The sequence below is a fragment of the Pteropus medius genome, unplaced genomic scaffold (assembly GCF_902729225.1).
Source record: "Pteropus medius unplaced genomic scaffold, Ma_sr-lr_union100, whole genome shotgun sequence".
Classification (NCBI taxonomy): domain Eukaryota; kingdom Metazoa; phylum Chordata; class Mammalia; order Chiroptera; family Pteropodidae; genus Pteropus; species Pteropus medius.
In genome coordinates this window covers 148018-175847 of record NW_024350935.1, presented here as the reverse complement: position 1 = coordinate 175847, position 27830 = coordinate 148018, and the positions used below count along the sequence as shown (strand labels likewise).

Sequence of the window (27830 nt, the reverse complement as noted above, 5' to 3'; positions counted from 1 at the left end):
AATATGCTTTGGGAGGTGGAATATTTGTACAAAGAATATTTTCTGATAGACACAGTCACAAAAATGTCATGAGGTAAGAAAATAGGTCACAAACTAAGAAAAGAAGATAATGGGAAGGAAAACTCTTTATTTTTACTATTTTAGACCAAGGTCGGCGTTATTTGTATATGACATATGATTGTAAACATTTGGCAATTGTGGATGTATAGAGGAGTGTTAGTTATCAGAAAGTATCTGGGCGATTACTAAAGCCTTGTAAATTTATTTGAAAAGTGCATGAGAATTAAAAACTGGAATGTACTCATCTAGCCCATTTTTTCTTGTTATGCTCTGAAAAGTCAGGGTGTCCCCTGAGCTGAATGCAATGTCTCTGATAAACCATGTGCTCCCATTTGCTTGACGTATGAGAGAGTGAGTTTGAGTAGAGATATTCATTGGGTTCCCAGAGGGTTCAGGGAGCCTGACCCGGTCCCTCCCCACTTATGAGGAGCAGGCTGCCCACATGCAAATTTCTCCTCCAGCCCCAGGGTAAAACCTGTCTGGGCTGTGGACGCTCACAGCTCTCTCCTCACACAGGGCTCAGGTCTCTGGGGAAGCAGCGCTGTGTTTGAGAAGAAGATGAGTCTGTGGGGTCTTCTCCTGTGCTTGGTGACAGCCCCCCAAGGTGAGTGTCTCAGATGTCAGACAGGGGTCGGTGGGATGGTGGTGACAGCATGTGACTGACAGGACTGATGCTCCTTGTCCCCAGGTGTCCTGTCCCAGGTGCAGCTGCAGGAGACGGGCCCAGGACTGGTGAAGCCCTCGCAGACCCTCTCGCTCACCTGCACCGTCTCTGGGTTCTCTTTAACCAGAAATGATGTGCACTGGACCCGCCAGGCTCCAGGAAAGGGGCTGGAGTGGGTCGGTGCTATATGGAGTGGTGGAAGCACAGACTACAACCCTTCACTTAAGTCCCGACTCAGCATCACCAGGGACACCTCCAAGAGCCAGGTTTTCTTGAAACTGAACTCCGTGACCAGCGAGGACACGGCCGTGTATTACTGTGCGAGAGACACAGTGAGGAGACCTCAGTGTGAGCCCAGACACAAACCTCCCCAAGGGAGACAGGAGGGGGAGCTACAGGTGCCGATCAGGTCTCCAGGGGGCGCTCAGGTTACACAAAGCACAGCACACACAGACCAGCCCAGCAGCAGGTGCACAGGGAAGTGGAAAGGGGAGTCATGTTGGGAGCAGGGATTTCCTCTCAAAGTTCTCAGCTGCCCACGAGGACAACCCTAACTTTTTCAACATGGCTCTAACTTCTCCTCTTCTCACTGCAGAATAAAATGAAAACGCACCTTGTCTGTCTGTAGACGACATATCACTGGTCGCTGGAGACCTTCCTTCACCAGTTTTCTATGTGTCTGTTTTCATGTCTCAGCAGAGGGACCATCCTGAGGGCTGTCTTCTTCCTTGTGGCCAGAAAATACCTGCACAGAGAGAGACCCGGCACAGTGCAGACTCCTGTGTGCTGAGCTCAGGCTCTCTGCCCCCACAGGCACACGCTGTCCCCACATGAGCCCTCCCTTCAGACAGGACACATGGCCACAGGAGTAGGATCAGCCCCCAGGACTCTACCCAATGCCGTTTCTGTCCTGCCTACAACACATGACCCTCCAGCTCTTCACTGAATCGGGTGGATTTGGAAACACACCGAACATGATCATTTGTCATCTACTGTCCGAATTTCACTGAGTCTCTCCTGCAGCCTGAGAATCACTGGTCATTCTCCCAGCCTCTGCCCAGCCAATCACAGAGAAGGGATTATGTACATACGTGGCATTCACCTGTCCCCACCTCATCTCCAATCGTCCCTCTAACATGTCTTTCCATTTATGGACACCCAGACAGGTTATATCAGGGAGTCTAAAGTGACATTCTTATCCTACATGTCAAGCACACTTATGATTCAATGTCACACAGACAGTTTTGAAGGACAGGTCTGTATCAGGTCGGGGTACAGCTGCCTGCTGACCCAGGGGCACCACTAAAAACTCAGAAACCTGTTGAAAGAAAATATCTTGATGGACCAACGTATACTGAGCACCAAGCTAAACACCTCATTGTGGCCATGGTGAGCCAGGGGTCAGGGAACACGCTAAATATGCTGGCCACTTCTCACATGATCTTGTTTTTACAACTCCAGTCCTAGTGGGGTGGGACCACCACACTGTGACCTCACTTAGTTTTCAAGCCTCCTCAATGCCCTATTTAAACACCATCACTGAGAATTCAGATTCCAAGGCATGAATTTTGAATAACCGAACTCAGTTCATAATATTCCACCAGTGGACCCCAAAATTCATGTCTTTCTCTCATGCTAAATACATTAAATCTAACCCAACCGTCCCAAATATAGCACTAGTTACAGCACCAACTCTAAAGTTTAGGTCCAACGTCTCATCTAAATATCATCTCATTAGTTATTGGTGGGACTTGACATACGATTCAGATTGAGTCTAACGTTCTCTCCAACTGTGAACCTATAAAACCTGATGACTTATGTGCTTCCTAAATACGATGGAGGGGCCGCCAAAGGGTGGGAACCTCCATCTGGACTCTACGACAGTCTCTCCGTGGCTCTGCTGGGCGCCAGTCGCACCCCCAGGCACTGCCAGGTGCTGGTCAATCCAAAGGCTTTGTTTGGAGGCCGTGTTACCCGTTACACTGAGGTGATGGCCCAGGTCTTGACCAGAGAATCCTCCCTGATCACCTCTGAGTCTCCTCCAAGGTCATTCTGCCCTTTTCTTCAACATACTGCATCTTCAGCACCGTGTGGGTTATGATCCTGTTTAGTAAAATCCATGAAGTCTGACATCTCCCGTCATTCCACCCCACCTTCTGCTCCCCTTCATTTCAAAGGGGCTTCTGCTGGAATCATCCCTTACTGGCTGACGCTGAGATGGCCGATGAGACCCGCAGGCCAGGACTTAGATTTTTTTTATGAAACGTTTTTAGCAACACTTTTCCTGCCCTCTTCAGAACGTAGTCCACAATTTTGGCTTATGGACGACTGGCCATTTTTCACAACTCCACATTCTGAGAGGCATTCGATTCATACTGCTGTCTTTGATCCATCACTGTCCTATCACGTTTTACTGGAAACATTACAAAGAAGGAACCAACCACTCCCGCCTTTAGCTTAGTAATCCCCGAGCTAAATACACACTTGCACTGCTCACAGCTCTGCCTTAGACAACGCCCTAAACCTGGACACCCACATTCTTTGAAACTTTGTGACAAGGTCACTTTCCTCCAAAACCCATGACCTATTCTCATTTCCATGGACACTTCAACAAAATGGCTCCCAATGTCGACCCTCCAACCACCGTGTCCTCGTGACTGTGTGCGTGTTCTCTCAGTGCAGGAGCTTCCTCCACGGCTCTCCCGTCCTGTCTCTGAGCTCTCCACACAATCACCTGTAACACCCCTCCCAGCAAGCTTGGAATTTTCTAGCAGGCACTTAAAAGTCTCCTACCTCCTACCCATCACCTGGTTCCACGTCCATTTACACTTTCTTCGATGCTTCTTCCTGCAGCACCCACTTCTCAGCACCACAGTCTGTCTCATGTGCTCAAGCTGCCATCACAAACACCAATGATTGGGCAGCTTAAATGATAGAAATTATTTGTCTCAATTTGTGGGGGCATGAAGTCCATGTTCAAAGTGCAGAGACCTTAATTCCCAGTGAGTAACCCTCCCCACAGGGCAAAAACTGACTCCTCACTGCAGTCTCAATGCTGGAGAGAATGAACGATATCATTCTTCCTATTCATTGTCTTCTATGGTACAGATTCTGTTGGATAAAGTCCTTCTCCAGTACTGTCAATTGCATGTGAGGGTTCACCACATGAGTAGTGGGCGTACAGTTCATACAGCGAGATTCCAGGGTTAACTGTGAGCAGGTTCGCTGACAAGAAAGATGTTCATCACCTTTCTGGTTATGTCGGCACAGGCACAGGTTCCTGACAGCAGCGCTTACGAGACGTCCTCACACAGAGACCAGTGCCTCTCAGACATGATCGTGGACCTCGTGTCCCAGTGCATCCTGGAAGCCAGGACTCCTGTGTCTCCTCCCGCCTGCTCTCGGCTCCCCCTGGGACAGAGCACTCATGGGTTGGATTGTGTTTCAGGAGTGACAGCATCTGGTCCTCGAGTGAGGTGCCACATGCACCTTTTGAGTCCAGCCAGGGGGACCGATGCCCCTTCAAAATGTGACCTCACCTGAGATCTAACACGTCGTCATCTGTTGTACTCTCCAGATTCCAGCTTCCTGAGTGACACTCGAATATATTATGACATTCAGTGATTTCATGTCAATTATATCTGTCCAGGTGTCTCTTACACGTAGTGAGATTAGATCCCTACATCTAGTAACAGGTCAAAGGTGACATCTGTTGCAACATCTGCTGTGTGCATCTAATTCATGGACTAGTAGAAGTAGACTGTCCATCAAACAGCATGGTCTGTGTTTGCAGGGATTTTCCACTTTCACCTTCAACCAGAGGGAAATAAAGGACACTGAAGTCCCCAAACCCTCAAGAGCTTCCAAACTCAGGGGAGTGCTGCCTGCGTCAGTGCGTCCGTCTGCCCCAGGGAAGGGGCTCCTGATGAATTCACAAAGCTCTTGCGTGGGGACTCCCTGCAGTGTAGTGGGGGGTGGGGGGGTGACTGAGGCCTATTCACTCTTTCCGGAGGTGATGCATATGGTGTCGCTGAGGGAACATCCTGAAGTCAGGGCACAGACATTGAATCCTGGACTGCAGGCACTGCAAAGTCAATGCCCCTGAGCCCACACGGGGCCCTCTCCTGCAGGGTGATGACGCGGCTGCAGGGGGCGCTCAGGACCCACTAAGCAAGAACTTCAGCTCCAGTAGCAGGTGCAGGGGGAGTGGGTAGGGCCTTACTCTGAGGGTCTGGGGCTTCCTCCTTTCATAACATTTAATTAACAGTCAGACAGGGATGCTGAAGAAACAACAATGTCCTACTCTGTCAGGACCCTTTGCCAGACTCGAGAAAGCAATAGGAACCACACACGAGGAGCAGATCTAGGCCACCTAGTCCTCTGAGTAGTGAGGAGCTGGTGGCAAGGATGGTTGACTAAATCACTAGGTGTGGCATTTAGGAGACACTCTGACCCTGGAATGAGACATTCTCACTAAGAGCCTGGAACCAGTTCCGGTGTCTCCGTGTCACACAAAGGAGGTGGACAGTGAGGAGAAGTCTTGTGAGACGTGCTCCTCAGTAGCCAGAACTGTGTACAGAGATCAGGGCCCTGGCAGATAACAAATGTCTCCAACAAGAACTGGGACTGGACCCACAAATGCCCATTGTGCATGGTCCTTGTATCATTGACTGTCTCTCAGGTGGGGCCAAGAATTCAGCTACGAATACTCTACCTCATGAATATGCAAATGAGCCGAGGAGCACTAGGTTAAGTAGGGACTTGTCTGTGTCCTCACAACACCCACCATCACACCTTCCGCCACAGAGGCCCTGACAGCACCACCCTCAGCATGGACTGGAGCTGGAGCGTCCTCCTCCTGGTGGCAGTGGCCACAGGTAAGGGGATCCCCAGCCCTGGGCGGACGAGGGCACCAGGGCCAGTCAGGGCCCTGTACCCACTGCTGTCTCCTCTCCACAGGTGTCCATGCCCAGGTCCAGCTGGTGCAGTCTGGGGCCGAGGTGAGGAAGCCTGGGGCCTCCGTGAAGGTCTCCTGCAAGGCTTCCGGATACACCTTCACCAGCTATGCTATGAATTGGGTGCGACAGGCACCAGGACAAGGGCTTGAGTGGATGGGATCGGTTTACCCTATTGCTGGTATCACAAGCTACGCACAGAAATTCAAGGGCCGAGTCACCATCACCGCAGACCAGTCCAGCAGCACAGCCTATATGGAGCTGAGCAGTCTGAGGCCTGAGGACACGGCCACATATTACTGTGCGAGAGACACAGTGTGACGACCCACATCCTGTGAGTGACAGAAACCCTGAGGGAGAGGGCAGCTGTGTGGGGCTGAGGAAGGAAGGGAACAATTATTCCCCTGAAGTTCTCATACAGAGTCAGGTACCAGAGATGGAGAAGAAGATCTCAAATGCTCATCTGTCATTCAGGGAAAGGTGTCACGAGTCCAGGTGTCCTGCAGGAAGATGCAGGGTCACCATTTCCTGACAGGTCCTTATCATTTGTCTTTGCTTCTGCAGAGGGCACAGCTGCACCTCCCTGGTCTCTGGAGGAGGGGAGTTAGTTCAGGCATCGTCTGGGATTACGTGTTGGTGTCAGATTCAGGGTTTGGACTGCAGATCCCCCAGCCTTCCCTCCCACTTTCCCTGTGTCTGAACAGGGAATGATGCTTCAACATAGGTAAGTATAAAGACTGAAGGGTGAACTCCTACTGCCCAGTCTGACGTCCAACATCGGGCTGATGACCTTCTGGGAGGACAATCCTGACTCCTGGTATCAATGTCATTGTGACGGGTGAGCCAGGTTCTAGCACAGTCCACCTCAGTTTTCTCCTGCAGGGCTGAGCTCCTGAAGAGGCTCCTCCCCTCCGACCACAGCCTCCTGTGTCCCTGTCCCTGGGGCAGGACTTCTGTCCTCACACACGGGGAGCACCGTGGGGAGTCCTTTGATGATGTGGGACCCACGTCCAGCCTTGTGAGTTCCCTGTCCCTGCTGAATCACATTATCACACACTCAGAGTACAGTCTACACACATTGACTTTCACAGTCTGGCGGTCAGAGCAAATAGTCAGTCTCCCTGGACAGACTTCAAGGTGCTGGCAGGACCACAGATGCTCAGAGGTTTAGGGGGGCTGGATTTGAACACGTGTGCTCCTCAACATTACATATTGAAATTTTATCCCCACAAAAGACCGTGTTAGGGGGTGGGGTGTTTGGAAGGTGCTGGATGACAAGGCCAGAGTTCTCATGAAGTGGATTAGCACCTGACTAAATCAGGCCGCAGAGACCATGCATGTCACTTCCTCCACCTGAGGACACAGCAAGAGCAAACCAGATATGACCCAGGAAGAGGATCCTCCCCAATGGTAACCATGCTGGCACCTCGATCCTGGATTCCCACCTCCTGAACCTTGAGAAGGGAATGGTTGTTAACATTAAATTACTCAGAAGGTTTTGTTCTCTTACTGCAGCCTGAAAAAACTCAGACAGCGGTCTGCTTCTGTGTCATTCCTGGTTCAAGAGCCGCTTTCCTTACATCCTGACTCGTGCCCCGTTCTCCAGCCCCACAGCCTGGAGGAAGTCACCTCACATCACTGGTGACATTACTTTCTCCTCTAGAGTGTAATCTTCTCTGCCTCGCTCTGGCTTGAACACTATGGCTGTATTAGGAGTGTCTCAGATGAAACCGGAAGCCATTTACCTCAAGATGTCTAATGGTCCTGGAATGACAACGTGCCTTTTCCCCTGGAACAGTCACAGCTTCCGAGCACAGAGTGACTGAAACAGCCCTCCGAATACTGACATCCATCCCACAGGCCAGTTCCACTAAGCAATCCCAACATCCCCCAAAGCTGACTCATTAAAGCATGACCTGAAGCCGAAAATACCGAAGAGCATCATGTCCAAAGTCCCAAGTCTAATCTCTAACTCAGGTGTCAGTGAGGATTTGGGTGGATGCATCCTGAGCAGAATCCCCTCCACTTGCAGAGCTGTGGTCATAGAAGACCAGTTACCTCATTCTAAAATGCACCGCAGGGCAGGCACATGGTCACAGTCTAGACCCCTCCCTTCCTAAGAGAGGAAATGAATTTAGAGAGAAATCACCAGCTGAAGATGACTCTAAGCGCATCTGAGAGAACTACATTGACTCTTAGGACCTGGGGATGAGCTGCTGTGGCTCAGACCCAACCTCTGGCCTGTCGCTGTGCCCTCGGATCCACCTTCCTGGGTCCTGAGGAGCCACCTGATGGAAGAGGAGCCCACTCATCACCTGTGTCCTGCCAGGAGATGAATGAGAATTGACGTCTCCTTTCACTTTATTCTCCATCTGTGACTTGAAAAATGTCCTCCAACAATTATCACATTGGAAGGAAGGTTTTAGTTAAGACAGTTGCAATTGCAGTATCGCCACAGGAGAGAGGCAGGGGCACCGCTGGGAGCAGCAGAGGCAGCTGGGGACTTGTGGCCTTGGGGTAGATGGTGGGGTCAGTTGACAGAAGTAACTGAGAGGGGACATGGTTTGCACAAGCGGGTCCATAAGCCTGTGCCGGGAGGGACGCACCACTGAATGCTGGGTAAGGGGAGGGTTCAGGTGAGTCTCTGTTTCTCTGTGGGGCTTTGAAGGAAAAGTGTACTCAGGACACCAGGGAGTCAGGGTTAGGGGTTCAGGTCCTGCAGGTGGTCACGGCCTGAATGGGGTCAGGGTCAGCAGAGGGTCAGGGACTGCAGGGGGTCAGGGTCTGCAGGGGGCACACAAACTGCATGGACTTGTGTCTCACGCCAACATCTCTTACAGATCGAGACTCAGGGCTGGTTTCCTGTGTGATCTGTGGCTTCCTGTCCATGTGGCAGTTTCCAAGGGAACCTGTGTACATTTATCCTTCTCTGCTCACCCCTGACGTTTCTGAATGCACATGTGGTGTTTTGGGTTTTTTCTTTGTAATGAGGGACACATTTCTCACCTGCGCAAAATAGTCACGTACAGAGTCCGAAATGACTCTGGCAGTTTTCACCAGGCTCAGAGTCCTGAGAACGCTCCGGGGACACCCCTGAATCCTTTCCAATCAGACTCAAACAGGAGCCCCTGGTGGTGTCCCTGACACATAATACTTTCGGGTCTTCTCAGGCCATGGTAGAGACCAGGCCGTTTTCAGGATATAAAACCCATTGGATTCCACCTCTAACTCTCCTGATGGCAAACGTGTACCAACATGTCTCAGCACGGGTCCTGCGTTCTTTTAATTAATCCACTCTCTTTCCCTTTAGAATTTTTTTCCTTGCATTTCCCTTAGTTTGGTCCCTAAAAATAGCGAGTGTGGTGTCTGTGCTCTAAGTCTCACGACTCAGGAGCTTTACCTGGAGATCAGGTTGGTACCTTCAGGCACATTAGGAGAGGCAGATGGGACTTTCCCCCTCCTCACTGCACTGCACAGCCCTGTAGTCCTCAGTGTGGACACATTGGGAAGACAAACGACTATCCATAGCCAAGTGGACAAGTTGTCTGGTAAACGTTAGATGCTATGGAGGACGCACCTGGTGCAGCTCCAACTATCCCGGAGTCACCACCTGCAGGGGTGCTTTGGGGAGGACCTGCAGATGGGACCCTCGGATGTGCTGTGTGATCTGGGTGCCATCAATGGAGGGGACGCACTGGGCAGGACACAGGATTTTGGGGAAGCCACAAGGACGGCCAGTCTAAAGTCTCTGGAATCCCTGAAGCTGCTGTCCATCACGGGAATCCATGCCATTCGTGTGTGTTTGGTTCAGCCCACATCAGGTTATTTAGGATAAATTCCTGAGTTAGAGAACATGGCTGACACATTATAACAAACCCAGGACAATACCTTGACGGCAACAACTGGATTAGTGGTGACTGAAGAAATGGACAGTGGAGCCCGGCCGTGTTTCCACAAGAAACTGACTGTTGTCTGCAGCACTCTGTGTTTTTCAGTAGAGCAGGTTCATGTCACCAAAGACATTTACAGAAGGGGTTGTGGTCAAGGCCTTACGAAAAGCAGTTTTATGGATGGATTACATTTAAAAAATGGTTTTTAATTATTTTCAAGTATACGGCCCATTTGTTAGACATTTATGCCATTTATAAAACGATCTTCCTAAGTGCCATTTCTCTCCTCTGGCTTGCCACCGAGCTGCTACATCAAGGCTAACTGCATTCCCTATGCTGTGCTCCCCACCACCACGTCCATCTACCGACTACTCATTTGTACTTCTTTAACCCTTTACCCCATGATCAAGTTGGACTTATTCCTGGGATGCAAGGTTGGTACACAATCTGCCAATGAGTTAATGTGACACTTCGCATTAGCAAATCAAAAGATAAAAAGCATATGATCATATCTATAGATGCAGAAAAAGCATTTGTCAAAATCCAGCCTCCATTTATGATAAAACCTCTCAGCATAGTTGGAATACACGAAACATACCTCAACATACTAAGACCATACGTGACAACTCAACAGCTAACATCACACTCAATGGAGAAAGGCCAAAAGCCTTTTCTTTAAGATCAGGAACAAGACAAGGATGTCCACTTTCACCACTGCTCATCAATATGGTATTGGAAGTCTCAGCCACAGCAACATGACAGGAAAGGGAAATAAAATGTATTTGAATTGGAAAGAAAGAAAGAAAACTCATGATTTGCCAATGACATGATACTATATACAGAGAACTCTAAAGATTCCAGCAAAAAAAAACTGTTGGGAGGGATTAATTTTGCTTAAAAATCCCACTGCATGTCTTTAGGAAAACACCTACACTTGTGGGGTTACAGAAGCTGTCCGACCGTGAGAGCAGGCAGAGGTAGAGCTGGCGGGTGACGTCCCCAAGTCGTCCTGCAGTGGGAGGAGGGTCCAGCACGTCGTCCCTCCAAATTATCACTTCGAGGACGTCTAAGTCCCTCAGCAATAGCCCTCCCCAGTGTCCCCTCTGTTCCCAGTCCCAGCGGGAGAGGCTCACAGGTGTGTGCTGCCAGCACTAGCCAGGTGATGGGAGTAGAGGAGCAGCAGCTGGACCTGTCCTATGGGGCCCCCCTCTCCGTGGAGGTGACGGCTTCCTTAGGACCAATGCACTGTGCTTGGAGTTTGTGTCAGGAAACACGGTTGTGCTTGTTATCGTGGAGGATGTAAAGGATCAAACGTACGGCCTTCGGACAGTTTAGACTCAACTCTGTTGTCCTTCACCACGAGCAGTCAGGGGGCAGAGCCTGACCTGCCTCCCTTGTCGTAGAAAGAGCTTCAGCCGAGCTTCCGATTCCCTTCTCCTCATTCTACCTTTCACAGAACAGCAGGAGAAACACGTCACACAAGTTCCCCACCGTCCATAACAAGAACCGCCTCCCTCCAGGTTCCACTAAGAAGGTTCCGGCACCATCTGAGCACCCGTCACGATGGCCGTCGTCACCCACATTTCTGCGTCTGCTCAGGACGGCTGAGATTTCCTCCACGAAGACTGAGGCTGCTCCCCGGCTCCCGTCTTCCTCTCTGAGCTCCCCCTAGATCCTCCTCTAAAGACCCGTCCACAGCATGGAGGCTTCTTCTAACACGCATCTCAACACCCTTCCACCATCTTTGCCCAGCCCGGTTCCAATGAAACGTCCAGTTATATGTATCTGTTACAGCAGCACCCCCATCTCTCTGTACCGATTTCATAGTCCATGTGAGCTGCTATGAAAAAGTAACAGAGATGAAGCGGCTGAGAGAGACAACTGGAATTTACTTCACACAGACCTGGGGGAGAGAATCCACGGTAAAGACCACAGACTCGGCATCTTGAGGTCTCGCTTCCTGGTTCACACATGGTCTTCTGTGCCCTCACCGGGGGAAGTGCTCTCTGAATTTAAGACACCGGATTTTTGAATGATTAACTGTTTCTAATTGAACTTTTTTCTTTCTAGGGCTGTGCCCTCTGGACACCTATCACAAGGGCAGACAGATTATGATCCCATATTTTTCTGGGGCACCTGAGTATCCAGCCCTCGGAGTGCAGCATCTATGATGTCACATAGCTGATATGTGGAAGGGAATTTACTGATTAGCACCAGCTTGTGCAGCTTGCTTGTCACTGTGGCTGCGTGTCATAAGAAGAATAACATTTTATCAGGTCTCTCCATCTACAGGCTGAGCATTGGCTTTTCTCGTAGAGCCCAGGGACGGGGGACACTCCAACATCCCTCAGCAGGTGCGCGGACTCACACGGCACAGACGCACTCATCGGAAGGAGACTCAGCAGTGACCCGTGTGAGTCCGCGTCACACCACACACTGCATTTCCAATTACGATGCTGAGGATGTAACATGGACATCATGTATGTGCGTGTGATTCCAACTGTACACGTCATCCTGGCGTGGCTGTGGCGGACAGAGCTCTCCCACAGCAAGACGACTACCGTCCAAGTGCAGTTATCAGTGGACAAAGAAAGTTAGAGGCACAGAGAGTGACACTCAGATGGGCCCGACGCCTGCAATACACCTGTGACCCTGGTTCTCACATTATTCTCCGTTAGCACAAAAAGGCAGCAAATCCACACACGCTCATGCAGGATGGAGAACTGCATCTCACTTGACACGTCACCTCTGTCCTGGAGGTGGCTCAGGAGAGCAGTGGGGTGCAGTGTGGATTGTGCATGGCCACACACATGAGTTCACTTTTACACACCTGTACTCTCGACACCAGCAAGCTCTCTGTGGTCCTGTTTGGCCTTGTTCACCTGTGATGCAGGTAAATGATATCACATCCCATGACTTACGTGTGTGAATAAAATGAAATAAGATGATGGTGCTAAGTGTTTAAGCAACACATGTCACAGTAAAAGTCATATTTCACCAAACAATCTCATTGTCACTATGTGCTCAGGTACATCCTGGCCTGATCTGGGTTCTGCCCTCTCTGTGGGTTCCAAACCCCAGAGCTCCTTATACAGTCAGAGCGCATGCAAATAGGGCCCCTCTGCCGATAAAAGCCAGCCCAGCCCTGAGCCTGCAGCTCTGGGACAGGAGCCCAGCCCCATGATTCCCAGGAGTCCCCATTCCGGGATCAGGTCTGAACACGCACGCCGCACCATGGGATCGGCTGGGATCCGCTGGGTTTTCCTCGTCGCTGTTTTACGAGGTGACTGATGGGGAACAAGGGACACTGAGTACGTGAGTGGGTGTGAGTGAGGAACACGGACGTGTGACAGTTTCCTGACCCCGACATGTCTCTGTTCGCAGGTGTCCAGTGTGAGGAGCAGCTGGTGGAGTCTGGGGGAGACGTGGTGCGGCCCGGGGGGTCTCTGCGACTCTCCTGTGCAGCCTCTGGATTCACCTTCAGTAGCTACTGGATGTACTGGGTCCGCCAGGCTCCGGGGAAGGGCCTGGAATGGGTCTCAACCATTAAATATGATGGCAGCAGCACATACTACGCTGACTCCGTGAAAGGCCGATTCACCATCTCCAGAGACAACGCCAAGAACACGTTTTATCTGCAAATGAGCAGCCTGAAGGCTGAGGACACGGCCGTGTATTACTGTACGACAGCCACAGTGAGGGGACTTCAGTGTGAGCCCGCCCAGTCACAAAACTTTCTACAGGAGAGAGGGGTGGCATTCAGGACACCAGGGGGCGCTAAGGGCACACACAGCACAGCACACACAGACCAGCCCAGCAGCAGGTGCACAGGGAGCTGGGGAAGGGGCTTCCTTTTGGGAGCAGCGATTTCCTCTCAAATCTCTCAGCTGCCTCCCAGGAGAATTACTGCTGTTTCTTTGTGGCTCTAATTTTCCACATTCTCACACAGACGAGAAATGAAGAAGTAACCTGTCTGTAGACGGCGTATCAGCAGTGCCTGGGGACCTTTCCTGCAGCAGCTTTCAATGTGCCCTTTCTGATTTCTTGACAGAGAGACCCCCTGTGGGCTTTGTGTTCTGAGGCTGGGAACTGTTTCCACACAGAGAGACACAGCACAGTGCAGGGACCTGTGTGCTGAGCTCAGGCTCTGCCCCCCACAGACACACGCTGTCCCCACGTTGGCCTCCCTTCAGACAGGACTCGTGGCCCACATGGGAGGACCTGTCCCCCAGGACTCTGTCCCACATGGTCCCTTTCCTGCCTGCAGCACGTTAACCTCTTGTTCCTCATTTTCTCGGGTGGATGATAAACACCCTTCATCACCTGCTGTCACCTGCTGTCCTGGTTCCACTAAATCTGTTTAGTCATTGTGTCCCCCGTGCTGCAGTCTCCCTCACTCTCAAGCCCTCCCCACGTACCAGTCACAGCAAAGGGGATAATAATTTCCGACATGGGTCCTTCCTATGATTCTGCACTGGGCCCTGGCACTGCACAGTCTGCTGTTGTGTCTTCAGACCCCATCACGTCTTTGCTGTAAATCCTCCCACATCCAGGAATGCTCCCAGTAAGAGGGTAGCTGCAGGTGGTGTGACCAGAGTGGTGAGGGTTCATGTGAGGGACCCCGTGTGTTCAGACTTCTCTCTGGTTCCTGGTCAGTTAGAGGAAGGAGCACTTGAGCTCCCCACAGACGTGGTCTCCTCTTTACTCTGAAGAGCATTTCTCTGCCCATGGAAGAGGAATTCACACCCTTGACCCTCTAGTCTATAAATCCCCTGCCCACCCCTCAGGGGTACAGCCCCATATCCGGTATGGAAGCCTCGGACCGAGCTGAAACTCAGAGAGGAATTGAAAAACGTCGAGGGAGGAAGTGGGTGCTCGTACCTGGTGTGCTCAGAAATCTGAATGAGGAAATCCTGAGGGTACGACCATGTGTCCCAGGCCTGTCCCCATGGTTCACAGTAGAGGATAAAGAATGAAATGCCTTTGCCGTATGACATGGGGACAGAGAGGACAAGCTGCTGCGGTTCAGAATGCAAAGGGGCACCAGGTTCTTGGACAGCCACGTCCAGACTGAGCGAGTGGTGACACATGAAAGAAAACCTTTCAGATTTGACTGAGTAGGGCTCAGTCACTGCTGATACATGACTGAGATCACCTCCTGCATTCAGGGTGACAGTGAAGATGAGGACCTCAAGGCGCTGGCTGATTCCGGTCCTGGCGAAAGCTCTGTGCTGGCTGCAGGTGACCACGTTCGTACTGAGTCCTTCGGTGATGGAGAGAACTCCCTGCCCTTTCCACAACGCTCCAGTCCTAGTGGGGCGGGACCTCCACACTGGCCTCACTTAACCTTTCCTGCCTCCTCCAAGCCTGATTCTAAATCAGTCATTGCAAATGCAGACTCCAGCTTATGAATTTTTGAGAAACCCAATTCAGACCATTATATTCCTACTGTGGACTTCCAAGTTCACGTGTTTCTCTCAAGCAAAATACAGTAACTCTAACCCAACAGCCCCCAGTGTCTTGCTCATTATGGCACCGACTCTAAAGTCTACTGTCCAAACTCTCATCTAAATGCCATCTCATCAGTTATTGGTGGAACTTTGTGAATGGTTCAACCTTTGGCGAATGTCCTCTCCAGCTGTGAACCTGTGAAACCAGACAGTTACGTGCTCCCAAAATGTGATGGTGCGGCAGGCACGGGTAAGAGAATCCCGTTCTGAAAGAGACAGAGAGGAACAGGGGAAGGGGTGACGGGCCCACAGCTGTCAAAACCCGGCACCTTCCCCAGGCCGTTCTCCCCTTTTCCTCAACCTGGTTCATCCTCACGCGATGCAGGTCCCCGTCCTGCTCTGTGCACGCCAAGAAATCTGAACGCTCATTCATTCTGCGCCACCTGCTCATCCCCTTTCTTTCTAAATGACTGTGTTTCTGCAGGAACAATCACGTCTCTTCCCCGGGCTGATTCCGCGATGGCTGCGGTACCCGCTCGCCACGCCCGCCATCTTTTTACCGATCATTTTTCTGCACCTCCTTTCCTGCCCTCGACACAGGAAGCTCCACACTTCTGGCCGCTTGGATGGGCTGGGCAACTTTCCCGTCTCCAAGCTCTGATTCGCGCTCGATTGACACTTCCATCTTGGACCATTCGCTCCTCTCACTTTTCCTCAAAGCCGCAGGAGGAGCCAACCACGCCTGCCCTTTGCTTAGAAATCTGCACAGCTAAATTCCCATTTTCACTGCTCGCAGCTCTACCTTCCACGTCACCTTAGAAACCAGGCCAGCCAAGCTCTCTGACACTTGGTGACAACATCACCTTTTCTCCAGATCCACTGACCTGTTCTCATTTCCACTGACACCGCACCAGAATAGTTCTCAATGTCCACACTTCAACCACTGCTGTCCTCGTGACTGTGTGCGCATTCTCTCAGAGTGTGGGAGCTTCCTCCATGGCTCTCCCTGAGTTCTCAACACAATCACCTGTAAAACCCCTCTCAGCAAGCTCGGAATTTTCTACCAGGCATCTAAAAGTCTCCCACCTCCTACCCATCACCTAGATCCACGTCCACTTACATCTTCTTGGGTGCTCGTTCAAGCAGCACCCACGTCTCAGAAACACAGTCTGTCTCATGTGCTCAAGGTGCCATCACAACGACCAATGACTGGGCGTTTAAATGACAGAAATTATTGTCTCTCATTGTGCAGACAGGAAGTCGAGGTCACTGTGCAGAGACATTGATTCCTGAAGACAAGGCTTCCCCGTGGGAGACAGCTGACTTCTCACTGGAATCTCATGTGCTGGAGAAAATGAGCGATATTGCTCTTTCTATTCATTTTCTTAGACAGACAAAGATTTACATTTAACCTTGCTTAGCCCGATCTTTCTCCCATACAGTACATCGTGTGTTACGGCTTCAACAAATGAATGGTGGATGTACATTTCAGACATAGCAAGCTCCCAGGTTTCACTACCTGCGAGCAGGTTCACTGACCAGAAGGATGTTCATCACATTCCTGGTTGTCGGCACAGGCACAGAATCCTGACAGCAGCGCTAACGAGACGTCCTCACGCAGAGACCAGTGCCTCTCAGACGTGATCGTGGACCTCGTTTCCCAGCGCATCCTAGAAGCCAGGACTCCTGCGTCTCCTCCTGCCTGCTCTGCAGCTTCCCCTGGGACAGAGCACTCTCAGGGGTTGGCTCGTGTTTCAGGAATGACAGTTCCTTGTCCTGGTGTGAGGTGGCACGTGCTCCTTTTGAGTCCAGCCAGGGGGACTGGTGCCTTTTCAAAATGTGACCTCACCTGAAGTCCAATAGGTCTCTTCCTCATTGTGCTCTCCAGATTCAAGCTTCCTGGGAGAGACTTAACAATGTTCAGTGATTTCCTGTCCAGTGATGTCTGTCCAGGTGCCACTTACACATCGTGAGATTAGATCCCTACATCTAATAACAGGTCAAAGGTCACCTCTGAGCATACATCTGGTGTATGCATCTAATTCACTGAATAATGGAAGTAGAGTGTGCATTGACCACATGGTGTGTATCTGCAGGGTTTCTCAGAAGTGTCCTTCATTAGAGGAACCTAAAGAACATAAATGATCCAGCAAGTCCCCAAGAGATTCTGGACTCAGAGGAGTGCCGTCTGTGTCATGCATCTGTCATCCCCAGGTAAGGGGCACTCTGGGGTCACGTAAAGCCCTTGCTTGGGGACTCCCTGTAGAGTAATTGGGGCTGAGTGAGGCCAATTCACTATATCAGGAGGTGAAGTCAAAAGCATATAGTGTCCCAGAGGGAGCATCCTGAATCAAGGCACGGACATTTAATCCCGTCCTAGAAACACTGTGAGGTCATGCCCTCTGAGCCCAGACAGGACCCTCCCCGGCAGCATGGGGCTGTGGACGCTCACTGCTCTCTCCCCACACAAGGCTCAGGTCTCTTGGGAAGCAACTGTGGTCAAGGTGAAGATGAGACTGTGCAGCCTTCTCCTGTGCCTGGTGACAGCCCCCAAAGTAAGTGTCTCAAATGTCAGACAAGGGACTGTGGGATTCCTGTGAGAGTATGTGACTGACAGGACTGATTCTCCTTGTCCCCACGTGTCCTGTCCAAGATGCATCTTCAAGAGTCGGGCCCAGGGCAGGTGAAGCCCTCGCAGACCCACTCACTCACCTGTGCTGTGTCTGGATTCTCTAACGCAGTCTGTGGTCATTGCTAGAGCTGGATCTACCAGACCCCATGGAAGGGGCCGGAAGGGGTTGGGGACATGCGTTGCCGTGGGAACACTTACGACAGCCTGACCCTTACGAGACACATCTCCATCTCCAGAGACACATCCACAGACCAGTTCTCCCTGCAACTGAACTCCATGACCACTGAGGACACACTGGTGTGAGACTGTGCAAGAAGCAGTGAGGGGACATCAGTGGGGGTCCAGACACAACGCTCCCTGAGGGAGTCAGGAGGGCTGGGCTGCAGGGCACACTCAGGACAGGAGCTCTGAGGAAGTGCGAGGAGTGATCGGACTAATGAGGAGAGAGGTCAGCCTGCAATGCGCACAGAGAGAGCAGCTGGAGAGTGAGGGGTGCCCTGTCCATGTCTGCAGTTTCCTCTGTTCCCTAACATCGCTCCCCCTGAAGACGCCCTCCTCTGCACCTGTTCTACCAATCCCATGAAACATGCAGCTTTCGGACACCTGTTCTAACCAATCCCATGAAACATGCAACTTTCAGACACCTGTTCTAACCAATCCCATGAAACATGCAGCTTTCAGACACAGTACATGTTATCGATTTAGTTTAATGCATACAGGTGAAAATGTTCATTTTCTTTTGAATCTCACATGAAGTATGAACTGAACTGTCATAGAGTTGACAGTATGCCGGGGGTTTTATGAACTAGATAAATGTCCTGGACTTCCTGAGAATCATCATTATCAATGTCATCATCATCATTGTGTTAATCAATCAATCAATCAATATCAACCTGTTTATTGTATCATCGTGAACACAGATGAACTCTTCCAGAAATTACGCCCACACACACTTCTCCCACAAACCTGGGCACATGGAACCCCTCTTCTGGGGTACTGCAGAATCTCGTGATACCAGGCTTGACACCACCAGCATGTAGAACCCTTCCCTGGAGACTGTGGAGGGCGGGTCACAAAAAAGGTGGAGGGAAAAAGGAAGACAACAGACTGGAGGTGTAAGGTGCAGACTTCTGACTTTGTTCTCTGCATCTTATGTGACCAAGAAGGACCGGATCCCTACTTACTTAGAGGCCTTCTAAGTTGTAATTACATTAAATCAGATTTTATCATTGTCACCCATACACACACACACACACACACACACACACATGAGTTGCAGTGTATATATTAATAAATTGGTAGAGAATGTATTTTATGATAAAACATACTGGTTCACAAACATGTCAGGTTATTTTATCCTAAAGAGATATTTTATACTATTTGTGTTTTTAAATATCTTTTTTTAACTTTATTAAAAAATTGTATCTTCATCACTATTCTGTGTATTATATTCCCTATAGTTATCAAGCTTTTAATTTTTTAAAAACATTTACTAAATTTATTGAGATGACATTGGTTAATAAGATTAAACAGGTGTCAGGTGTACCAGTCTATAGTGCATCATCTGAGTGTCACACGGTGTGCTCATCACCCAAGGTCTCGTCTCCTCTCACGACCGTGTCCTAGACATACTTTACCCTTCTCTGCGACTCCAACATGCTTTCCCTCTGCTGACCACATGCTGTTGTCTGTGTCTATGGGTTTTTCTTTGTTTGCACGTTTGTTTGTTGCTTGTGTTTTTACCACCGACATGAGTAAAATTACATGGATCTTGTATTTTCTGTCTGATATTGAAATATTTTATATAATAAATCACATTTAAAACACCAGTAACTGATTTCTCTGAAGCATCTCGAATAGAGAAAAAGTCACATTCTGAAGGCGGTGATGAAGTGACGTCCTTACACATAGGCCTGAGCCCCTCAGATATGATTTTGGACAAAGGCTCCAGGGTACGCAAGAAAGTCAATGATGCCTAAGTCTCCCCCATCCACCTTTGCAAGTCCACCAGAAAAAATAACAGGGTTCTCCTTGGCATGGTTGGTGTAATATGTACATTATAAATGTGCGTGCGATTCCAACAGTACACGTCATCCTGGTGTGGCTGTGGCTGACAGAGCTCTACCACAGCAAGACGGCTACCGTACAAGTGCAGTTATCAGTGGACAGAGAAAGTTAGAGGCACAGAGAGTGACTCTCAGATGGGGAAGACGCCTGCAATACACCTGTGACCCTGGTTCTCACACGTGCTCTCCGTTAGCACTAGAAGGCAGCAAATCCCACATGTGCTCATGCAGGACAGAGACTTGCACCTCACTGGGCACGTCCACTCTGTCCTGGAGGTGGCCCAGGGGAGCAGTGGGGTGCAGTGAGGAGCATGCAGGGCCAGACACATAATTTCACTTTTACACAAGGGAGCTCTCGACACCAGCCAGCTCTCTGTGGTCCTGTTTGGCCTTGTTCACCTCTGATGCGGGTAAATGATATCACATCACATGACTTATGTACATGAGTAAAATGAAATAAGATGATGGTGCTAAGTGATTAAGTAACACATGTCACGGTAAAAGTCATATTTCACCAAATGATCTCATTGCCACCAAGTGCCCAAACACACTGACGCCTACTCTGAGTCTCTGCCCTCTCTGTGGGTCCCCAACCACAGAGCTCCTTATACAGTCGGAGCACATGCAAATAGGGCCCCTCTGCTGATAAAAGCCAGCCCAGCCCCGAGCCTGCAGCTCTGGGACAGGAGCCCAGCCCCACGATTCCCAGGTGTCCCCATTCCAGGATCAGGTCTGAACACGCACGCCGCACCATGGCGTTTGGGCTCAGCTGGGTTTTCCTCGTCGCTGTTTTACGAGGTGACTGATGGGGAACAAGGGACACTGAGTACGTGAGTGGGTGTGAGTGAGGAACACGGACGTGTGACATTTTCCTGACCCAGACGTGTCTGTGTTCACAGGTGTCCAGTGTGAGGTGCAGCTGGTGGAGTCTGGGGGAGATGTGGTGCGGCCCGGGGGGTCTCTGAGACTCTCCTGTGTGGCCTCTGGATTCACCTTCAGTAGCTACTGGATGATCTGGTTCCGCCAGGCTCCAGGGAAGGGGCCAGAGTGGGTTGGAGAAATTAATGCAGATAGTAGTACCACAAATTATGGCAGTTCTGTGAAGGGCAGATTCACCATCTCCAGAGACAACGCCAAGAACACGCTGTATCTGCAAATGAGCAGCCTGAAGGCTGAGGACACGGCCCTGTATTACTGTGTGAGACACAGTGAGGGGACTTCAGTGTGAGCCCTGTCACAAACCTCCCTGAGGGAGAGGAGAGGGGGCGCTAAGTTCCCAGGGGATCCGGACACCAGGTGGCACTCAGGAAACAAGGGATGCTCAGGACACCGGGGGTGCTATAAACCCACAAAACACAGAGATCAACCCCAGCTGCAGACGCAGAGGGCGATGGGAAGGGGCATTCTGTTGAAGGCAGGATTTTTCTCCACGTTCTGAGCTGTTCTCAAGGGCAGCTCTTGCTTTCTTGTGTCTCTAATTTCTTCTATCCTCACTGCAAACAGCAACAAGGAAGTAACATTGTCTACTGCACATGACAGGTCACCAGTGACTGAATGCCTTTCTCACCAAGTACACTCAGAAATTGTGAGCAAAAGTTATATCAAAAACATGAAGCAGGACTGAGTCAGGACTCACAAGCAGAACGGTGTTTAAAAAAACATTTGAATACAGGGGAAAAATGAGTCAAGTGTATTTCAGTAGCTAGAAGAGAATAGATTTTGAGTGTTACTGTCAGTACAAACATTTCAGAATATTGTTTTCTCACTTTATGTTCACTCACATCATCTAAAGATATCACTTAGGTTAATATTACACAAAGAGAAGTCACTACAAAAAATAAATCTGTATGGAATTCAGCACCTAGGCTCACACTTGCATTTAGAAAGGGTGGGAAATTCTGAAAAGTGATATCACTGTCCTTCATATCCTATTCATTAACCTTAAAGGTGAGTCTTTCCTCCCAAAGTCTGTGATGGAAGGAAAGGAGTCTTGTTAGTGGGCCTGCACTACGCAGCCTGCGTGGCTCAGAGTGACCACGGAGCACCTGTCACTTCCACAGTCCTGAAACAGGACCTCTGGTGGCATGAGACCTCTGTGTAACCAGAATGAAAAGACACTTTCTAGTTCAGGATCAGGTAAGAGATGCCAGAGTCACTGTGCAGCCATTCGACTGATGGGAGACACAGAAACAGGAATAGGGCATTGCACAGAAGTGCACGCTGAGCCCTCGCTGTCACTTCATTCTTAATTTTTGACGTGGGTCCCCTCCTATGATTCGCACTGGGCCCCGGCATTGCACAGTCGGTCTGCTGTTGTGCCTTCAGACCCCATCACGGTCTTTGCTGTAAATCCTCCCACATCCTGGAACGCTGCCCGTAAGAGGGTAGCTGCGGGGGGTGTGACCAGAGTGGTGAGGGTTCAGGTGAGGGACCCCGCGTGTTTGGACTTCTCCCTGGTTCCTGGTTGGATAGAGGAAGGAGCACTTTGAGCTTCCCAAAGACATGGCCTTCTCTTTACTCTGAAGAGCATTTCTCTTCCCAGGCCTCATGGGGTGGCTCAGCACCCCTAATCCAACTGAACAAAGATTGATCACTCTACCCTATAGGCCATCTGAGCTGTTTAGATCTACTTAGAGAAGCCAGCCTCTCTAGTGCACTCACATTGTGTCCCGGGTAAGTATGTGTTTCTCTCCTTTATCACATAGAAATAAATCGTGTAAATGGAAGAGGAATACACACCCCGGATCCACTCGTCTATAGAAGCCCCATCCATCACTCAGTGATACAGCCCCCCACACGCACACCCAATATGAAAGCTTCAGCCTGAGCTGAAACACAGTGGGGAGATGAACCCAGAGTTAGGGAGGAAGCGTGTGCTCGCTCATGATGTGCTCAGGGTCTAACGAGGAGCTCCTGAGGGTACGACTGTGTGTCCCAGGCCTGTCCCCAGCGTTCACAGTGGAGGATGAAGGATGCGGTGATTTTTTCCATATGAAATGGGGGCAGAATAGGGCAAGGTGCTGCACTTGGTGTGAATGCAAAGGCTCCCTGCATTGAGTGTGTTTACGTATTTTATCACCTTCTGTACAATATGATGTTTAACAACTTGACAAATATTTCTGGATGGGGAGACTCTTCCCCTCATGATGGAACCAGTTCTTAGATACAGCACAGGTCCGAGCCTGGCACACGTCATTCACATGCACAGTATCCCCACAGGGCACCCGCCTATGTCTGCCCACACACCCCAGGACACGATACTCTCTGCCTTCTCATCCCAGGCCCAGCTGCCAGGCAGATGGAGAACCACGTCCAGCTCTGAGCCCAACGAAATGATTCACACGAGTCAGGCACAAGCTCTTCACCAGTCCTGCTAACCCTTTACCCGGGAAACCCCAGGAAAACTTGGTTCTAAGGTCCCCTCTCTCTCCTGTACATGGCTCCTGACACCCTGGTGTCTTCCATGCGGCCCCTGGTGGCATCCAAGTCTCCAGTCTCTAGGATTCTGAGTGTGATAAACTCGGTTTTGCCCTGATTCCCTCCTGCAATAATAAAGGTTGCATGGCACTGGTCGAGGGAAACACAGAGATCGATAGACCAGAAGGTGTGTGACCTTGGATCAGCCAAGGGTTTCTTAGATGTGACACACACAGCTTAGACCTTAAGGAAAAAGTATGCAAATAAAAATGCTTGGTACTTGAAATGTTATTTCAAAATTTAGTTAAATCTCCAAATAAATAGTATAATTAAAATATGTCAAAAAAAGATTACATAGAATATGTAAAGACTTTATTATTTAAGAAAAAAAAATAAGAAAAAGCATAATATGAAGGGTCCAGCATCAGGGGTCTTCCAGCCTGATTATGGAGAGAGGCAGCTACTTAGACAAAGACAACTCACATGTGCTTCAATGAAGGAGGGAATTGGAGAAGACTGTCTATTATTTTGGATGTAATTTATAACAAAGTTGAAAGAGTATAATTTACTTGAATTATGTTTATAAATAGTTGGGTTCCGTGAATATATTCAATCTGTTTGAAGTAAAAATATGTCTGACCATCATGCTAATCACTTTCATAATTATGAGAAACACTTATAAGTTTAAAAACGGTGACCTATTCAATAGTCCAGTGTTTATTCGTATACTATGAAAAGCGGGGCTTTCCTTAGACCTGTTTCAATGTACCTTAGAGATCGGTTGCTCTGCCATCCCACACTCAGACACCGTATGTATTAAAGGGAAGAGCCCCAGCTGGACCCCAGAGATACCAGGGAGCTTGACCCAGTCCCTCCCGACTTATGAGGAGCAGGCTGCCCATATGCAAATTTCTCCTACCGCACCAGGGTAAAACCTGTCTGGGCTGTGGACGCTCACAGCTCTCTCCTCACACAGGGCTCAGGTCACTGGGGAAGCAGCTCTGTGGTCGAGGTGAAGATGAGACTATGGGGTCTTCTCGTGTACTTGGTGACAGCCTCCCAAGGTGAGTGTCTCAGATGTCAGACAGGGGTCTGTGGGATGGTTGTGACAGCATGTGACTGACAGGACTGATGCTCCTTGTCCCCAGGTGTCCTGTCCCAGGTGCAGCTGCAGGAGACGGGCCCAGGACTGGTGAAGCCCTCGCAGACCCTCTCGCTCACCTGCACCGTCTCTGGGTTCTCTTTAACCAGCAATGCTGTGCACTGGACCCGCCAGGCTCCAGGAAAGGGGCTGGAGTGGGTCGGTGATATATGGAGTGGTGGAAGCACATACTACAACCCTTCACTTAAGTCCCGACTCAGCATCACCAGAGACACCTCCAAGAGCCAGGTTTTCTTGAAACTGAACTCCGTGACCAGCGAGGACACGGCCGTGTATTACTGTGCGAGAGACACAGTGAGGAGACCTCAGTGTGAGCCCAGACACAAACTTCCCTGAGGGAGGCAGACAGGGGAGCTGCAGGGGCTGATCAGGTCTCCAGGGGGCGCTCAGGTCACACAAAGCACAGAACATACAGACCAGCCCAGCAGCAGGGGCAGAGGGAGGTGGGAAGGGATGTCCTGTTGGGAGCAGCGATTTCCTCTCAAAGTTCTCAACCGCCCACGGGGACAACCCTGCATCTCTTTCGCAAAGCTGAAGAGGAAGAAATACTCCCAAATTCATGTAAGGAGGCTGGTATTAGCATGACCCAGATAAAGTAAGGACACTAACGACCAAAATACAAATAAAGTAAGAACATTAATGACCAATATTCCACGTGAACATAGATAAACAAGTCCTCTAGAAATATCCGCATGCTGAATTCAACAGCAAATTAACAGGATCACATATGATCGTTCAACAGAGAGAAATCAATTATGTGATACACCACATTAACAAAATGAAGGAGAAAATTTCCATAATCTTAACAATCGATGCAAAGAAGGCTTTGAAAAAGGTTAACCAAGTTTTCATGACAAAGAACTCACAATAATTAAGAAACAGAATAAATTGCCTCCACATTATAATGGCCACGTGTGAAAGGCTCACACCTAACATCATATGACATTACAGGAAAACTGAAGTTTTCCTGTAATGTCAGGAGCAAGGCAAAGATGCTCACTCACCATGTGTACTCATCATGGTATGGGAAGGCCTGCGTTGAGAGATTAGGCAATAAAAAGAAATAAAATCTGAAAGAGAGTAAAATTATCTATTCACAATGACATCATCTTAGATGTAGAAATCGATAAAGACTATACACAAAACTGTTAGAACTAAACAAATTCAACAAGTCCAAGGATGGAAAATCAACATACAAGAAGTTGTTCCTACTCACTAATGATGACATATCTGAAAAAGAAAGGATCAAAACTGTCCCACTAACAATTACCCCCAAATAATAAAATGTGTAGCAGGTGAAAGACTGGTACATGAAATATTTTGGGATAGTAATTATTCCCAAACCACATTATTTTTTATCGTCCCACAGGGCTTGATGTTCTCTGTTCTCCATCATTCTTTTCACCTTGAAAAGCAGGCTGTGAAAACCCTACTAACATATTCACGTCGACTGTGTCTCGTGAAAGCTATGTCTAGTCTACATCCGAGCCTGCAGACAACTTTCTTCGGTTCTGCTTCTCCGTCGTCATTTTCTCCATTTCCATGCCAGGCTTTCTTTCAGTCGCCTTCGCTCTACTGCAGGCGTCTTCACGATCCCGTGGTATGTCTAGCTTTTCTGTAACCTCCTAACATGGCGGTCAGAGTTATTTTAAAATCAGTGTTCGACAAGGCAATGCCTGAGTCACTCTGAAATATGTTTGTTAGGGGTCTGGTCTGGGTCTTGGTTATTCCCCCTAATCTCCAAGCATCCAGACCTGCTCGAAAAGGCAGTAGCTGCTGGTGTACTATTGTCTGATGTTGTCTCGTATGTCGTTATTGCACGGTCACAACGAATGACTTAACTGCAGGGGGATGATCTCCCTCTACCTCCAGCTGGCTCGTCCCCGTGCGCGTCCCTGTGGATCTGGGGTGTTCCAGGCCATGGACACCACTGGTGAGGTTGGTTCGTGCTTCAGCTCTAGAGGACTCAACGTCCCAGCGGTTCCATGTTTGTGTCCCCTCGTTGGCATGGGGGATGCACCGTCCGTTATCCCGCAGAAAATCTCTCTGCCCCTGGTCTCCCAGTTGACTCCCACCTCATGTGGACGTGATGGCAGGGGGTGAGGTGGTGGGGGTGGGAGACGGTGATTCTCTGACCTTTGCCTGAGCATTGTTTTTAGGCAGGGATGTGCCGGGTCTGGGCTGTGTCCTTCCAGGTGTTCCTGTCTGTCCACCAGAACCAGTGTCAGCTCTGCACCTGTAGCTGTCCCACCCCATGGCAGGTAGTTCTTCTGCAGGCTCTGCCGCCCCTCGGGCCATCATATTCCACCAGTGTCCACGCCTGCCAGTTTCCCTGCCCTCCGCTGCCTATTCTCATGTTTGTTCGGTAGTGAAGACAGTGGGGGCAGCACGGGCACATTCAGGCAAGAGACATGAGTTCGCCACACCACAGTGTCACCTCAGGAAACTGGGATCTGCTGCAGATTTCTCCAGTTACAGAGAGACCTGCAAGAGGATAAGGGCCCCCGCTCTGCATCATGGGAGATTGGCGCTCTGCTCTTCAGGACAGTGGTGGATTGAAACGATTAACTGTTTCTAGTTAAGCTTTTGTTCTTTCTAGGGCTGTGCTCTTCAAAGACCTATCACATAGACAGGATGTTTGGTTCCTTATTCTTCTGGGGCACCTGAGTATCCAGGCCTTGGGGTGCGCTTTGTGTGACGTCACATACCTGATAGGTGAAGAATATTGATAGATTTGCACTTAGTGGAGCTTGCTCGTCACTGTGGCTGTGTGTCATAGGATAAGAACATTTTCTCAGGTCTCTGCATCTACATGCTGAGCATTGGCTTTCCTTATAGAGCCCAGGGAGCTGAGACACTCCAACAACCCTCAGCAGGTGCATGAATTCACAAGGCGCGGACGCACTCATCGGAAGGAGACTCAGCACTGATCCGTGCGAGGCCGCATCACACCACACGCTGAATTTCCAATTATGATGCTGAGGATGTAACATGGACATCATGTATGTGCGTGCGATTCCAACTGTACACACCATCCTGGCGTGGCTGTGGCTGACACAGCTCTACCACAGCAAGACGACTACCGTACAAGTGCCGTTATCAGTGGACAAAGAAAGTTAGAGGCACAGAGAGTGACTCTCAGATGGGACAGACGCCTGCAATACACCTGTGACCCTGGTTCTCGCACGTGCTCTCCGTTCGCACTAGAAGGCGGCAGATCCCACACGCGCTCATGCAGGAAGGAGAACTGCACCTCACACGGCACGTCCACTCTGTCCTGGAGGTGGCCCAGGGGAGCAGAGGGGTGCAGTGGGGAGCGTGCAGGGCCAGACACATGAGATCACTCTTACACCCGTGCACTCTCGACACCACCGAGAGTGGTCCTGTTTGGTCTCTGTGGTCCTGTTTGGCCTTGTTCACCTGTGATGCAGGTAAATGATATCACATCCCAGGACTTACGTGCATGAGTAAAATGAAATAAGATGTTGGTGCTAAGTATTTAAGTAACACAAGTCACAATAAAGGTCATATTTT

General features: G+C 49.9%; 4 gene segments (V, D, J or C); all 4 read left to right on the top strand.

The window, feature by feature from the left end:
* Positions 1-466: 466 nt before the first annotated feature.
* LOC120585994 (Ig heavy chain V region MC101-like) lies at positions 467-4938 on the top strand. The segment is given in 3 exon segments: positions 467-664; positions 749-1056; positions 4855-4938. Coding segments are annotated over 3 exon segments (438 nt in total).
* Positions 4939-5515: 577 nt separating this feature from the next.
* Positions 5516-6015, top strand: LOC120586008 (immunoglobulin heavy variable 1-69D-like). The segment is given in 2 exon segments: positions 5516-5601; positions 5684-6015. Coding segments are annotated over 2 exon segments (363 nt in total).
* Positions 6016-20398: 14383 nt separating this feature from the next.
* Positions 20399-20945, top strand: LOC120585993 (immunoglobulin heavy variable 3-74-like). The segment is given in 2 exon segments: positions 20399-20515; positions 20617-20945. Coding segments are annotated over 2 exon segments (375 nt in total).
* Positions 20946-24120: 3175 nt separating this feature from the next.
* LOC120585992 (Ig heavy chain V region MC101-like) lies at positions 24121-24632 on the top strand. The segment is given in 2 exon segments: positions 24121-24198; positions 24283-24632. Coding segments are annotated over 2 exon segments (396 nt in total).
* The last annotated feature ends 3198 nt before the right edge of the window (positions 24633-27830 follow it).